At 38.1% G+C, this 16,625-nt stretch overlaps 1 protein-coding gene across 4 annotated transcripts in view; it reads left to right on the top strand.

The window, feature by feature from the left end:
• Positions 1-16,625, top strand: part of MYO5A (myosin VA) — a 198,681-nt gene that overhangs the window by 94,917 nt on the left and 87,139 nt on the right. For all 4 annotated transcript variants that reach the window (XM_040226540.1, XM_040226543.1, XM_040226542.1 and 1 more), the window contains exons 6-11: positions 1,309-1,452; positions 4,527-4,608; positions 5,234-5,341; positions 7,383-7,489; positions 13,395-13,660; positions 14,282-14,363. In XM_040226540.1, the coding sequence (XP_040082474.1) occupies positions 1,309-1,452; positions 4,527-4,608; positions 5,234-5,341; positions 7,383-7,489; positions 13,395-13,660; positions 14,282-14,363 (789 nt within the window). The remainder of the gene's footprint in view (positions 1-1,308; positions 1,453-4,526; positions 4,609-5,233; positions 5,342-7,382; positions 7,490-13,394; positions 13,661-14,281; positions 14,364-16,625) is intronic.

Here is a 16,625-nt window from a genome sequence, read left to right as displayed (position 1 = left end):
AGCGCCCCAGAAGCACTCAGTGACTCTCACTGCTCTGCCGCTGCTACCACATGTAAGCTCATCTGCTCTTTGACAGAGTGTGTTGTGTTGAAAGAAAACTTTGCATTGATCCATTAGTTTCATTTTCTAAACAAAATAAAATAATAGGAATATATGGAGGCTTTTTGTTGTGTATTTTGTAGTGTCAAGTTTTGCTGGAAAAGTAGTTTCCAGCCATTCTTTCCATCTTTAATGTTAATCTTAAATTTAGCAGTGTTCTCATTGTCAGAACAGAATAGGATAATACCTGTCATATTTCAGAGACTAAACGTTTTCTTTGATTGATCAGAGATTCTAATGTGTTAACTTTTGTGGCTGTGCTACCACTGTTTTCATCACTTGTGCCTTTTTTTTCCTTATACTGCTTTCTTAATGCTGCAGAGCATTCTCATATCTTTCTGCTGTGGTTTCAGTGTACTAATCCTAGTAGTCACAGGCTTTGCATAGGGAAAGATGTTAATTATATGAAATTATCTAATTAAGCGTTTAATATATGCACTGTGTGAACCCTTGCTTTTCTAACTGTAGCATGCTTTTTGCTTTGCCTTGAAGGTAAAAATTATAGAAGCATGTCACCTAAATCAGAAGGCAGTGCATATGCCATTTAAGTGTTTAAGATTGTATTAAAAATTTAGCAGAAAGTTACATTCTCTACATTCTGTAGCAGATGTCTTGCAAGTTAGATACCACTATCAAATTCAAAGCCAAATTTTACTGTCTCTGGTTTCTGAAAATTGCTTTGAATTGAGGGGGTAATTACTAACACTCCACTAATAAGCAATTCAGCTGAAACAAAGAGACCCTGAACACCATGGCAATATTTCCAGGAAAATATTAATTTGTTTTAGCCAGTTTTTTACATGAAACAGACTACATTTCAAGAAATCAAAAACCTAGTTATTTAACCAGGATGACTTGTGCCTAGGCAGCCCCTGGTCCCATCCGTTCTTTTCCTTTGCTGACATGAATGAGTGTGTTCCATGCCTTCTTCCGTGGTGAAGACCTCCCAACCGCTGGCCTCCTGTCTGCTGTTTCTGAAAATCACTTGTGTGAAAATAACAAGGCCGATACCGACTGTTAGTATATACCTGTGTCATTGTGCAGTGACAAAGCATGCAGCCTGCAGGGGCAAAATTGGTTCTGTTTTTAAAAGAATCACTTTTAAAGGGTTGTGTTCACCTCTGTTCTGTCTCTCCCTGAACAAATCTGTTCATGTCAGGGCATGAATGGCACTTCTAAAACCGTATTTTTTTTCCCCTTGTTTTTCAGTCAATTGGAAATGCTAAAACAACCAGGAATGATAATAGTAGCCGTTTTGGGAAGTATATTGAGATTGGTTTTGATAAGAGATATCGAATCATCGGTGCCAATATGAGAACTTACCTTTTAGAGAAATCCAGAGTGGTGTTCCAGGTAAGCCAGGCCAGTATACATACAGATTGCTGTATCATTCCAGAGCTCACTTGATTCCCAGATTCTCTTGAGCGTGTTATGTCAGTATCACTACAAACTACACCTGGACGGAAACATGTGAAACAATGCCTGTCAGAGAATACCCCTTAGACTAATAGTCTTGGGACTGGACAGTGATTTAGGTTTAATGGTTTTTACCGTTTCCTCCAGACGCTTGTACGAAAAGATTAGTTAAGAAGAGGTGCTGATAGTTTAGTCTTGCCTGTCACATTTCCCAGTTGATAGGGAAGACACTGGTCTATGCTTCAGGGAGTTATGAACTCAGCTTGAACTCAGTTCAAAAAAAATGTTCTTGACCTTTCTCCTTCCTTCTTTTCTTTCAGAATATGGTATTGTTTAGATGGAATGTTGGGAGTTAATAGATCCTCATAACTCAGTTGTGAACCACTGTCAGAGAACACACTCAAGTCTACGTATTGGTATAAGACTTTCATTCACACATATGCTCTTAGTCCTTTTGAAGTGGGGAGTGGGGGTGGCTTCCAGGATCTCAGTTCCCCACCCTGGGATTGAACCCAGGCCTCGGCAGTGAAAATCTGGAATCCTTCCCATCCCCAGGGAACTCCTGCTCTTACTCCTTTTTTATTTGTAAGTGGGAAACACTATACATTACAACACTGACAGACATGTTTATGCTCAGGGAATGTGGACCTACCATTGGAAAACTCCTAGTATAGGACTCCTGGTGACCCACTGCAAACTGTGAGATGGGGTTCCTCTAGCTCCTTCACTGGATGCCTGCCTCATGGAGATTCCAATAGCCTTGGCACTGCCATATAGCTGAGTCTATAGTTTCCATCAACAAGTCTATTAAGGCTTAGAACGTGTATAGGAAAAACATACTGAAAGTCATGAGTTTGGGCAGCCTAGAACTATTCAGGCTTTGACTTTAGGGATGTGCCTGATTTGTGGCTACCTAAATGTAATACTGTGAACTGTGGTGTTGGAGAAGACTCTTGAGAGTCCCTTGGACTGCAAGGAGATCCAACCAGTCCATTCTAAAGGAGATCAGCCCTGGGTGTTCTTTGGAAGGAATGATGCTGAAGCTGAAACTCCAGTACTTTGGCCACCTCATGCGAAGAGTTGACTCATTGGAAAAGACTCTGATGCTGGGAGGGATTGGGGGCAGGAGAAGAAGGGGACAACAGAGGATGAGATGGCTGGATGGCATCACTGACTCGATGGACATGAGTCTGAATAAACTCCGGGAGTTGGTGATGGACAGGGAGGCCTGGCGTGCTGCAATTCATGGGGTTGCAAGGAGTCGGACACGACTGAGCAACTGAACTGAACTGAACTGAAATGTAATACCTGATTTGTATAGTAAAGCAATAGTTACCCTCCTCCATTGTTCTAATATCTAGATACACGCAGAACAGTGTTATTGTACACACATGTATGCTTGAATGGGTTAAAAAATATTTAGTAGCCAAAAGAAACAATGGGGGAAATATATATCTAAGAGAAGACTGAATCTAAATAGTACAAATTTGATTGATAGGTAGACAATGAAAGGGAAAATTGGTATGGTGACCAAACGCTAGTAGTGGGGCCTAACCCTTCTTGTCTAGAAACTGTGAAGCAGTTCTAGCTGTTCCCCAACCCTCAAGGCTATATAATATTGAGGATGTTTGGTTATATCAAAGTGAGTCAGAGAGTACATATTTGATATTCCTTCATGTACAAACATGATCAAATCATTTCTGTAGATTCTCCAGCTTTTCTAGTTGTCTGTGTACTGAATCCTCTAAAATATTGCCTGAAAAGTGAAAGTGGCTCAGTCATGTCCGACTCTTTGCGAGCCCATGGACTATACAGTTCATGGAATTCTTCAGGCTAGAATACTGGAATGGGTAGCCTTTCCCTTCTCCAGGGGATCTTCCCAACCCAGAGATCGAACCCAGGTCTCCTATGTTATGGGCAGATTCTTTACCAGCTGGGCCACAGGGAAGCCCAAGAATACTGGAGTGCATAGCCTATCCCTTTCCAGCGGATCTTCATGACCCAGGAATCAAACCAAGGTCTCCTGCATTGCAGGTGGATTCTTTACCAACTGAACTATGAGGGAAGCCCTCATATTGCCTATTCGTGCTTATAGTCATTGGTGTATTGTTTTTTTGTTTAGGGTCTTCTGTCCATGTAATAAGTTTTCTTTACCAGACACCAGCCCCCATTATGCAGGAAACCTGACCTTGGCCTTACTTGCTGTATTCTTCTGTCAACTGAGTTCAGCTGGTAGAGAATCTGCCTGCAGTGCTGGAGACCTGGGTTCAGTCCCTGGGTTGGGAAGATCCCCTGGAGAAGAGAAAGGCTACCCACTCCAGTATTCTGGCCTGGAGAATTCAATGTACTATATAATCCATGGGTTCACAAAGAGCGGACACAACTGAGTGACTTTTACTTTCACCTTCTGTCAACTGAATACACTGCAGAATTCAGGAATATGATGATAGAATATAAGAATTATGTTTTATATGAGCAGTATTATTACATTGTATTTTGAAAGTATATATGTGGAAGAAGGCAGTCAGAAAATACTAAGAAATGGTCTTAGAATTGTACACAATTTATTTTCTATCTGAAATATATTTTTATTGATTTTTAAATATATAATCTACATTGATATGGATGATGTAGTGCATTCATGGATTTCTTACAAACAAGTACAGTAGAGGGTCCAGTCTAAGATATGGGAAAGATGGGACTTTTTCCCCAGAGTGTTAGGAAGACCATGAACCTAAGAGGTACTGTGAGAAAATATGAGTATTGGGCCAACAGAGATTTTAGTTTCCCCAAAAGTCACTGATCTCTTATGACAGTGCCATATAGCAAGCTGTTTACTAGTTTAAAAAGCATTACTATCACATATATTATGTTGAATGTGACCAACAGATACACTCACACAGATGCACATAGTTAATAAATCACTTTTCAATAATCATAGATATTAAATATAAAACTTTTCTGAGTTTTAGATTAAAATTCTCTAATTGAAAACTCTTCTTATTTCAAAGGCAGAAGAGGAGAGAAACTATCATATCTTCTATCAACTTTGTGCCTCAGCAAACCTACCTGAATTTAAAGTGCTGCGATTAGGTATGAATATGACATTAGATTTATTGTGCTGGTATTATCTTCTGTTTATTTCCAAGTTCATAACTTTACTTCTTAAAAAGGAGATTATCTTGTACTGAAATATTTATGGATGAAATAAGAGGTCTACAATTGGCCTCAAGATAACCCATGGGATGGATAAGGGGTAAGTGGCTGTATAAATGGAACAAGATTAGTCTTGAGTTGATACTTGTTTAAGATGAGTGTGATGAGTACACAAGGGCTCATTATACTAGTTTCTCTACTTTTGTGTATGTTTGAAATTTGCCTTGTTTAAAAGGAAAGAAAATATAAAGGAGTTTATGTGGTAGAACCATATGAAGTCTCTGATGAAGTAAGCAGGAAAGTGTTTGAAGAAATTATTCTAGCATGTAGATTGAAATAAAACATTTAGGAAAGGACTGTTCACTTAAACTCTACAAACATTTTGCTCCATTATTTAATTTGAGTCTTGTATTAAAATGTAACTAAAAATACAGACAGTCAGACTCCAGACTCTATACAATTAATTATGCTTTCACTGCCTCTAAAGCAGAGTGGACATAAGGGCAGAAGTCAAGGCCTTTCCATAGACTGCAGATCTTTAAAATTTTTCCCTTACTTGCAGGAGATGCAAATAACTTTCATTACACGAATCAAGGTGGCAGTCCTGTGATTGAAGGAGTAGATGATGCCAAGGAGATGGCACATACCAGGCAGGCCTGCACTTTGCTAGGTATGTAATCTTATCCTTGAATTCTTGGAAGCAATAGCTCTCTGACTCAAGCAACCTTTGATTTGGAATCTTAGCTTAGCTTCATATTAAGTGGTGAAAATTTGGGGGAGATTTAGCACTTTTTTTTTCAGATTTAACATTCTTCATAAAAAACATTTAGACATCAAATGGGCATGGAGTTTCTCTTGGGGATGATGGGAACTATACTGAAAATAACATGGTAATGATTGTACAACTTTGTAAATTTACCCAAAACTTTTGAATTGCATACTTAAGATGGATGAGTTTTATGATATGCACATTATTCTTCAATAAAGCTATTTAAAACATACGTTCAGGGCTTCAGTGGAAAGATATGGGACTGTTTACTTAAATTTTTACAAAATCTGAAACGTAGAGCTGAATGAAATGGGTCTCTATTCAGAAACTCATGTTTTATAGGATTTTTTTGTGTATTTGTTTTTTTTCATTTTAGGTATGTTTTTGAGGCCTGGAAATGTGGTTGAGCTGGCTTGGTAACAAGATAATGTATTACATGTAGTTTATTTGTTTCTGAAATGGCTCAGGTCACTGTTTTGTTTCTAGATTTAAAAAATATATTGGATCTACATATAAATAAATTGACCTTTAGAAATGTAGTATACAACTTTTAGTGCTGAATTATTTATTTAAATCTTTCAGCATATGAATAACTCTAAAGTCATATATTGGTATTTTGAGGAGTAACCTGAGATGAGTTAATTTAATTTAAAAGTATTGCTAATCAGAGTACTCTTGCCTGGAAAATCCCTTGGACGGAGGAGCCTGGTAGGCTGCAGTCCATGGGGTCGCTAAGAGTTGGACACGACTGAGCGACTTCACTTTCACTTTTCACTTTCATGCATTGGAGAAGGAAATGGCAACCCATTCCAGTATTCTTGCCTGCAGAATCCAAGGGACAGGGGAGCCTGGTGGGCTTCTGTCTATGGGGTCGCACAGAGTAGGACACGATTGAAGTGATTTAGCAGCAGCAGCAGCAATCACAGTATGATCCAGGACCACTACGGAGCTTGTAAAAATTTAGACTCTCAGACTACTAAACTAGAATCTGCATTTTAACCAGATCCATTGGTGATTCACATATGCATATTATAGTTTGAGAAACATTGCTTTACTTCCAGTGCTAACTCTGTTTATAAACAGAAAATTGTGAATTTGAAAAAGCCATAACACAGGAGATGGTAGAAACATTCCTTGTAAAATGAACTCTGAATTACCTGTATGTGATTGCATTTTTGGAAATAATTTTAATTTTTTTATGTAAACATAATATATATCTAATATTCTGGAAAAATCTTACCTTACTGAAAAGTGAAGCCTCATCTGGTAAAACACCAACTGCATTCTCATCCTGCCTGAACTTTCAGGTCCTGCTCTAGTTCTTTGTTTAGGTACTCACTTGTCAGGCTGGGGCATAGCCCCAGCCTGAACATTTTTAATTGTGTGGTCTCTTTGAATTATGCTTGGTCTGTAGTTAAAAGAAGTGATTGAATAATTTGACTTAAAACAATCTTACTGAGCCACAACTTGCATTTAGAGTAGAGCTAAATAGTAGTGTTAGTGAGATACTTAAATCGTGTGATGAATTTGTTTAGCACTTACCATGTGTCACACAGTGTGTTAACTTTACTAAATGTATTTTCTCATTTAATGTTTACAAACTCCCTTTGAGATAGTCTCCAATGTCCCTGTGTCTCAAATCAGAAACTAGAAGGGTGAAGGTGTCTGCCTGTGTGAGATGGCAGGTCAGGAGCAGAGCCCGGCTTCCAGCTGAGGTCTGTCTTATGGCACAGCCCATGGTCTAAACCATAGTGCTAAAGTGCGTCATGTATTAAGGTCAACAAAGGTGAAAGTGTTGTTAACTATGGCACATTATAATGTGTACAACATCTGGCAGTATTCAAGTGTTAAAAATTAAACTCTTAAAAAGTTAAATTATCTGCTTTAATTGTTTAGTTCCTATTCTGAAATTAATCACTGTTCATTTACTCTGTTGTTTCAGGAATTAGTGAATCTTATCAGATGGGAATTTTCCGAATACTTGCTGGCATCCTACACTTAGGCAATGTTGTGTTTATGTCTCGAGATTCAGACAGCTGCACAATCCCTGTGAGTTCAGAGCAAGCTTCCTGTGATGACAGTTGATTTGTGTTTTAGTTTTGTTGATTCTTTATGGAAACAATGTGTTTGAAGTCTCTCTATTAACTAACATTAATAATTATCAGAGAGATAATTACTAGAAAGATACACTGTCTAGAGTAGAATTTTGAACCGTCTATAAAGAAATGTGGATTCAGATCCCTGGTTCACAGTGATTGCTTGTGTGTGTGGGAGGGATAGGGGAGGAAAGAACTTGGGTATATGTGTGAGCTGTATAAACAGAGGCGGGAAATATTAGATGTGAAAGTTGGATTGGTGAGTCTACAGTGAAGATCTTGTTTGGCCCATGACACACATACCAGAATTGATAAGTTTATTTGTCCTGTGGAATATGGATTAAAAGTTACTGAAGAAATTGTTAGCAGTGATTACTCCTGGGAAAAGGAATTAGATGACTGGAGAGATATGGTGTCTTCACTATGATTTACATATTCTTCCCCATGTAGAGATGACTACACACTGAGAATTAAAATCCAATTCATTTGTTTAAACTGTAATAAAACCTAATAGTCTCAGAATGTTCTCATTGGGCATTGTGATTTGCAGTATTTTCTGATCATCCCTATCGAAGATCACACACAATGCACACATTCACACATACATGTAGATAAATATTAGGTGTTTTTTAACTTTATTAAAATGGAGGCAGTTTTAATATTATTAACTCTTTTTCCATCTTGCTTCCTCAAGGATTATAATAGGAAACAATTCTGAGATTTATGTTTCACTCTTCAGACACCCAAATTGATATTTGCAAATCTACATGTAGATTAATTCATGTGACATAAATTTGGGTAAATTAGACTTTAGTTTTGAAATACATGTTTCAGCATCTCCGCCTGGGTCCAATCCCAGCTTTACTATTTATGTACTCTATGTTTTGGGGTGAGTTAGTTAGCTTCTCTGAACCTTAGTTTCCTCATTTTTAAAATGAAAGAGACTTTGTTTTTTACCAATTTTGGACTGGTTGCTCTGATCACACTTCATACTGGATAAATTATATTCTATAAATATTTGTAATTAATATATAAGAACTTTAATACATACATAAGAAATATTTTAATATATATATATAAACTGAGTGAAAATAGGAACTTGGAACAGAGCAGAACCCTGAAGCATGGACTCACCTGAGAGGCGTTTGCTGAACCCAGTGACGTTGAGCTATGGTTTTCATAGCCAAGTGAAGTGCGGAAGACAAAAAACAAAGCCTCAGACTCCTATAAACAGGGGAACAGGAAGGCAAACTTCTGCCTAAAGCTGAGACCCTAAATGAGGAACATACCACCTCCTCCAAGAGTACAAAGAAAAATCAAGTCTTTAAGCTAGGTGGGGGGTAAGGGGGAGGGCAGAAATAGTTCCCTAAAAATTTAGAGCAATGAGCTGCCCCTCATACTTATTTCCCAGTTTGTTTTCATAGTTCCTGGATGGTCCCCAACAGCAACATACACAAAACTTAGCTTAAATTGATCCTGGATTGGTAGTGCCCTGGATGCCTGACAGAAGCAAATGCAAATCCACCTTCAATCCAGGCCTCGACAGAGTCCCATGAGAAGAGTTACAAGAAATACTGACTCATAGTCAAAAATCTCAAATCTCATGATAAAACAAAATAGAAAGAGCTAGGCAAAACAACAGATAGCAGTCAAACCTACTAAGAATGCTGAAAGAAATGAATAGCAGATTTGACACAACTGAGTAGATAAATGATAAGCTGAAAGACAGACATGAAGAAATGATCCAAAATGCAAGATGGGACCCACAGATGGAGCCCTTAACAATAGTTAGAAGAGATGAAGAATGGAGTAATAGAATCTAATTTTAATATAATGAGAATTTCTAAGGGAAAGAAAGAAGAGAATGAGGCAGACAAAATGTTTGAAGAGGTAATTACTAACAAATTTCAGAACCTGTGAAAATGACACTACACCACAGATTTGGAAAGGAGAAAAAATCCCAGATAGAACAAATAAAAAGGAACCCACCTCTAGGCTCACCATAATGCTACCATAGGCAGAGAGAAAAATCTTGAAACAGAAAGAAAGATAAGACATACTAGTGTTGAAAAAGTAGCAATTAAACTGATTGCTCACTTCCCAACAGCAATAATAGAAGTCAGAAAACAGTGGACCATCTTCAGTGTTCTAGAGTAAATAATTACCAACTTAGAATCATATATCCAGTAAAGATATATTTTTAGAATGAGGAAAAGATAGATTTGTTTTTGGACAAATAGAAACTTGTGAGAATTTGTCACCAATAGGCCCTCACTAAAGGAAATATTAAAAGACATGGTTAAGACAGAAGGAAAGTGATCTGGATACAAGATCTAAAATTCCAGAGGGAATGGTGAATCAAAAAAAATGGGCAAAATTTGATTAATTGAAAGAATAATAATTATGAATTGAGCTTCCCAGGTGGCGCTAGTGGTAAAGAACCCACCTGCCAGTGCAGGAGATGAGATGTAGGAGATGCAGGTTCAGTCCCTGGGTCGGGAAGATCCCCTGGAGGAGGGCATGGCAACCCACTCCAGAATTCTTGCCTGGAGAATCCCATGGACAGAGGAGCCTAGCAGGCTACAGTCCATAGCGTTGCACAGAGTCAGACACAAATAGTGTATTGGGCCACAAAATACTTTTTACAAAAAACTCATTACAGAGGGAACGGTAGTAGAGAAACCTCACAGACATTTCTGTAACCAAGCAACCAGTCAGCATCACATGAGTTCTAATGCAGCCTCCTGAGGAGGGCGCCACACGCTTCCCTAGTATTCTCGCCAGAAAGGCATGCCGAACCTGACCATGAGGCAGCATCATACAGACCCACACTGAGGGGCACACGACCCTTCTAAAGTACCAAGTTCTCAAAAGACAAAACAAAACAAAAGAGTGAAGAGCTCCTCAAATTAACAGAGATTAATGAAATAAGATAACTAAATTCAATGTACGATCCTGGACATCGAAGTGCGATCCTGGTCCCTAACAACCTGATTCTCAGAGGACATTAATAGGGCAGTCAGTAAAATTTACTAGGTAATAGCGACTTAGCAGCAGCAGCAGGGTTGTATCACTGCTAATTTTCTGATTTCATTCATTGCACTATAATTACATAAGATAATTTTAGGAAAATACACAGTAGAGTATTCAGTACCAAAAGGGCATCATGCTTGCAACATGCTCTCAAAGACTCTGAAAAATAATATGTATGTAGACGTATGTGAAAGAGTGAGAGAGAAAGAGCAAACTCGGTAAAATGTTAATATTTAGGGAATCTGGATGAAGGAAATACTTTGTACTTTTTTTGCAACTTTTCTGTTAGTCTGAATTTAGTTTAAAATAAAAAGTTTAAAAAACTAAAGTAAAAAAAAACAAAAAACTAAAGTGCGTCACCAGCCCTTTCTTCCTCCCAAAAAGATAATAAAGTACTGGATAGCAAAGCTTATAGATTGGGATTGAGTGTTTGGAGTTCATGTTATTTAATTACATTAAGATAACTAATGTATCAATTCTTCTATCATAAAAACAGAAACAGAAAGTGAAGCTTTCAAACTAATAAAGAGGAAAACGAACTAAAAGAATAATGCAAATATAGCAAGAAAAGGAGAGAAATTTTTAGAAAAAGAGGGACAAGTAAAGGCACAAAAAGAATACTAATAGAAATAATTACAAACGAATGAATGTTTTAGTTAATATGGATTGTCAGACCAGTTTTAGAATTTAGGTATATACTTTTGAAAGAAGCATTCCTGAAAAATAAAGGTACAGGTAGTTTGAAAGTAAAAAGTTGAGAAAAGACACACCATAATAGCTAGAAAAAAACCTGGTAGAGCTGTATTGATACTGGACAAAATAGACTTTGAGGCCAAAAGCAGTACTAGAGATAGAGTCACTATGTACTGATAGAGACTTTTATTCACCAGGAAGATGTAATAGTTCTAAACTTGCATGTACTTAATGATGTAGTCTCAAAATATATAAAGCAAAAGATTACCACAAGAATAAAAAGAAAACCTGTCATAGTGGGATATTACTGACTTCTCTCAATTACTGATAGGTAAAGAAGTCTAAAAATTAGTTAAGTTATAGAAAATTTGAACCAAACAGTTAACAATGTTGACCTCATAGAACAAAATGGTAGAACCATTCAAATAAAATGTTTAGAGTGCTGATCCACTTCTAAATGATGTCACACAATTCATATATAAATGAATGAAATCAGCTCCTTATTCAAGGGAGTTGATCCATGTTGATGGTGATGGTGCTGATTTGTGTCTGAAGTGATTACTTGGGAGGAGGGAACATGAAAGAAAAAAGGGACTGCTTCAGTGGGAAGGGTCAGGGGAGGAAGGTGTCAAGAGACCTAGGGTTTAATGACAATTCTGACATAAACTGGTGGTGTGCTTTTTGCCAAACTAGTCTTTTGGATGTTATGTCCTAATTTGTCAATTAGAGATAGCAGTGTTCACCCTGCCAATGTTATCAGATGCAATTGAAACATGTGAGTGAAGATGTTAAAAAATATAATGTACTAACATGAGTTAAGTATTTTTAATTTATGAATACTTTGCATGCCTACTTATGCAAAACCTATGGAAGACATTGTAGGGGATACAGGGATCCCTATAGGTAAGGGGTTCCCAACCTCCAGGATCTAATGCCTGATGATCTGAGGTGGAGCTGATATGATAGTAACAGAAATAAAGTGCACAGTAAATATAATGAATGCTCTTGAAGCATCCCCAAACCATTCCTCCACTCCACAATCCATGGAAAACTTGTCTTCTACAGAGTCAGTCCTTGGTGCCAAAAAGGTTGGGGATCCCTGTCATAGATGATGCAGGGGATCCTTGGATTAGAAACACTAGTCTAAGAAGCCACACAAATAACTATTAAGTTGTCTGTTTATAACCTTTTAGTATCTCCACTTCACATCTCCCTGCCATTGGCCCTCATTGCTCTTAGAGGAAAACCAGCCATGGAACAGCCTCTGGCTTCATCCCCTACATTATCCCCCTCACGTAGCTTCAATCCCTCACATCTCTGGTTTCCCTCCCACCACATTTTATACCAGATGTCCCCTCTACTTGGAAGACCCTTTCACCAAGTTAACCCCTTCTTATTCTTCAGATCTCAACTCCATTTCTCAAGGCCACTGTCTCCTGTCTCCCTGAATAGGGCACATTCCTTACACATGGAATCTTAGTATAGTGTCCTCCTTTGTAGTAATTTTAATTTTAGGGAGCAATCATTTAGTTAATGTCCATTTCCCCTAGTGACTATAAGTTCTAGGAGGACAGGGTGAAAGTAAAAGTGTCAGTTGTTCAGTCGTATACGACTCTTTGTGACTCCATGGACTGTAGCCCACCTCAGTCCATGGGATTCTCCAGGCAAGAATACTGGAGTGGGTAGCCAGTCCCTTCTCCAGGGGATCTTCTTGACACAGGAATCAAACCCAGGTCTCCTGCATTGTAGATGAATCCTTTTACTCTCTGAGCCACCAAGGAAGCCAGTACATGTCTATTTTTTTCTGCTGGCATATAATATATTTGTAGACAAGCTGACTCATTTTCTGACTGACTAAATGAATGTGCCTGAAGATGGATGCAAATAAGTACAATAAAGAGACAAAGGAAGAGGTCATTTTTTGAAGTGAGTCCTAGAAGAGATTACAAAATGCTGCCTAGATTCTGGTTTGATGGATGGTTGTGATTATCACTGATCAGCTTCAGATGTTCTTGGTGTTTGTTGTAGCAGAGAAATTGTCAGGTTTAATTGTTACCTCTTTGTAATATTTTTTTAGTAAATTCTTACTTGATTGATCTGGTCCTAGGAAATAACCCATTCTCTTTTGTCAGCCCAAGCATGAACCCCTCAGCATCTTCTGTGACCTCATGGGTGTGGACTTTGAGGAGATGAGTCACTGGCTCTGCCATCGGAAGCTGGCCACTGCCACAGAGACGTACATCAAGCCCATCTCCAAGCTGCAGGCCACGAATGCCCGTGATGCACTGGCCAAGCACATCTATGCCAAGCTCTTTAACTGGATTGTAGATCATGTCAATCAGGCACTCCATTCTGCTGTCAAACAGCATTCTTTTATCGGTGTGCTGGATATTTATGGGTGAGTGTATTTGGCTTAGTGGTCTGAGCATTTCTTTCTAGACATTATCTAGTAACTCCAAGTAGGCATTTGATTATGTCTCCTACTGGTGAGCTAAAGGGAAAATTAGAAGATAATTTTTTAAAGTCTTGTTTCATTTGCTAGTTTGCCTTCTCTGGGTACCTTTCTTTAATGTTGAACCCCTTCCTATACATTTGTGCTTTTTGATGCCTAATTTTTCATCATCTGGTTCACTTTTCAAAAAAAACTATGATATTTCTATTCCCCTCCTTTCTGTGTTTATGTAAACATTGTGAATCTGTGAACTGACAAGAGCAGTAGCTTTATTGTAATTCTGATTGTTCCCTACTTGGGGATGAATATGCCCTCAAAAACTCATACTATTGAATATATTCACATACTGCAGCCTTGAAAAAAAATCTCTGCCACTTTGCTGATGTCTATCTGCTGGGTACATATTTCGTGTTACTAACTTAGAAAGCCTTATCTTCACTGATGTGGAAAGTAAGTTTTGCAATATTAGGGAATTTCCTATTTCTCTCTAATGTGCACATTTTAAATATTTTTTAAAAGCTATTTTTTCCTTTTTCTCCTCTTCCCATATTATTTTTGATTTTACAGATTTGAAACATTTGAGATAAATAGTTTTGAACAGTTTTGCATAAATTATGCAAATGAAAAACTACAGCAACAATTCAATATGGTAAGAATTTTCTTGCTTAAATAATGTTCTGCCAAAAATTATTCTTTGAATTCCTGGTATGTGTTTAAATACTGGCTCTTGAACTGAAGTTATGAATTTCAGTTATTATCTATGGTTTAAAGCAGTTAAACTGCTGAGGAACTTATGATTAATGAATGATGCAACCTTGGAAAGATGTTTATGGTCCAGATTGGATTCAAGGTCATCTGCTGTCTGAGAATAGTAAAAATTTGGTCCAAATAAATTGAGAAAAGGAAGCAGAAAATGTTTTAGATAGTGACATAGGGATGTGAAACTTTGACCCCAGGGATATCATTCAGTTGGTCGTCCCTAAGGCTAACTATATGTGGAGTTAATACTATCTTAGCCCTGGGTGTTCTTTGGAAGGAATGATGCTAAAGCTGAAACTCCAGTACTTTGGCCACCTCATGTGAAGAGTTGACTCCTTGGAAAGGACTCTGATGCTGAGAGGGATTGGGGGCAAGAGGAGAAGGGGACAACAGAGGATGAGATGGTTGGATGGCATAACTGACTTGATGGACATGAGTTTGAGTGAACTCCGGGAGTTGGTGATGGACAGGGAGGCCTGGTGTGCTGTGATTCATGGGGTTGCAAAGAATCGGACACGACTGAGCGACTGAACTGACTGACTGAACTCTTATTGCTGTATTAAAACCTTTAGACTATTTGATCTTTGTAAAATATTGCATAAAATATTGTACTTGGATAAAAATTTGGACCCTCTTTTTAGCAAATTAAGCCACTTAGTATAGGGAAATAATGTAGAAGTGATCTTAAATTTTTAAGCTGTTTCCATAAGAATGTGCCTAGTATATTTTGTGTCTCTGCATAAGGAATATTAATAAAAACCTGTCAGACACTAAGTGGAATATTATTTTTTCTCAAGGTTTTCCTGAGTTTCTCAATACTTTAATCAACAGTGGAGCCTTCTGCTCTTTCCCAGTATATTTTGGCACAAGGTGACTGGAAGTATTAAGGAACTAATGCCAGCCTCATTAGGGACTGGCTAATTTGTTTATTTCTTGAGGACCTCATGTCTCTGCATGTGTGTTTCTGACTTTCTTGTTTCCCTTTCCCTCTTTCTGTCTCTATCCATCTGTTTCTTCTCTCTTTCTCTTTGCTCACACACACACACACACTGCAGCTTAGCCTCTCTCTGGACGAGAGAGACGCTTCTCTCTTTCTCTTCTTTCTCTCTTCCCTCCCTCTTATTATCAGATGGCATATATTTTCCTTCAGATGGTATATATTTTGTCTAGGTTTTTGCTTTCTCACTTATCTCACACTTCCTGTGAACAAGCAGTGGTTGAGGTGCTTCTATCTTCTTAACTTGCTTAAATCCCATTCATCTTGACTTCTTGCAGCATCAGCTTTCACTGTTAATTGTTTCCCAGTTCTTATATCTGAGAAAAGAGAATGTGATTAACCCAGTTCATTTGTTCATCAGAGATCTCTGGCCCTTGACTAGCTATGTCTTGGAGCATGGGGTCTTACAGTAAAGAACTTGATGCTCAGGCTGCTCCCACAGCAGGGGCTGTGGGGTGGGCGGTGGGCAGGAGAAACATGGTGACTGGCAGGTTTAGAGCTTGGAGTCATTACCTTATCGAGTAAGCATCTCTTGTCATATTGAATCTCATGCCCTTAATTTTGCAATTAAGAATGGAAAATTTTTGAGGTCCCATGGATCTTGCCAAACTAGACATAGAGACTTGTATGAGAAACAGGCCCTGAAGTCTGGAGCAGTGTTTCTATTGTCAATGTGAAGACCACACTGCATATAGATTAATGAATTAAAGGAAGATAGGACTCATTTGTGAGGAATTATTGGTACCATCAGCCAGGGCATCTTGCTGACACATGGTGCTCCATTTGCCTTCTCATTAATCAAAAGAACAGAAGAAATTTGCTTTCTAATTAGCATTACATAAATATTCATATGTATGACAAGTTGTTTTTTTTTTTTAACTAAAGCTTTCACACCTGGTTAGACTATGAATGCTGCAAATGAGCCAAGAACAGCATTATAATAAGTATAGAATAAAGTGGGAAAGTTCCAGATGTGTGAGGAGAATAAAGTATCAGAAATCTTGGTAACCCTTAGGTTTCATGGGGGTTTGGGTTCTAGGAAGTACGTGTTGTCTGGTAATAGCCACAGAGGGATATTCTTCCCAGAAAAGTTGCAGGACATGTGAGAGAACCAGTGTGACAAAGGAGACAAGAAAGGAAAGCAGAACCCTGCAG

The sequence above is a fragment of the Oryx dammah genome, unplaced genomic scaffold (genome assembly GCF_014754425.2).
Source record: "Oryx dammah isolate SB20612 unplaced genomic scaffold, SCBI_Odam_1.1 HiC_scaffold_26, whole genome shotgun sequence".
In the NCBI taxonomy this organism is placed as follows: Eukaryota; Metazoa; Chordata; class Mammalia; order Artiodactyla; family Bovidae; genus Oryx; species Oryx dammah.
The sequence above is the reverse complement of the archived record's forward strand: the minus strand, read 5'-3'. Positions and strand labels throughout refer to the sequence as shown.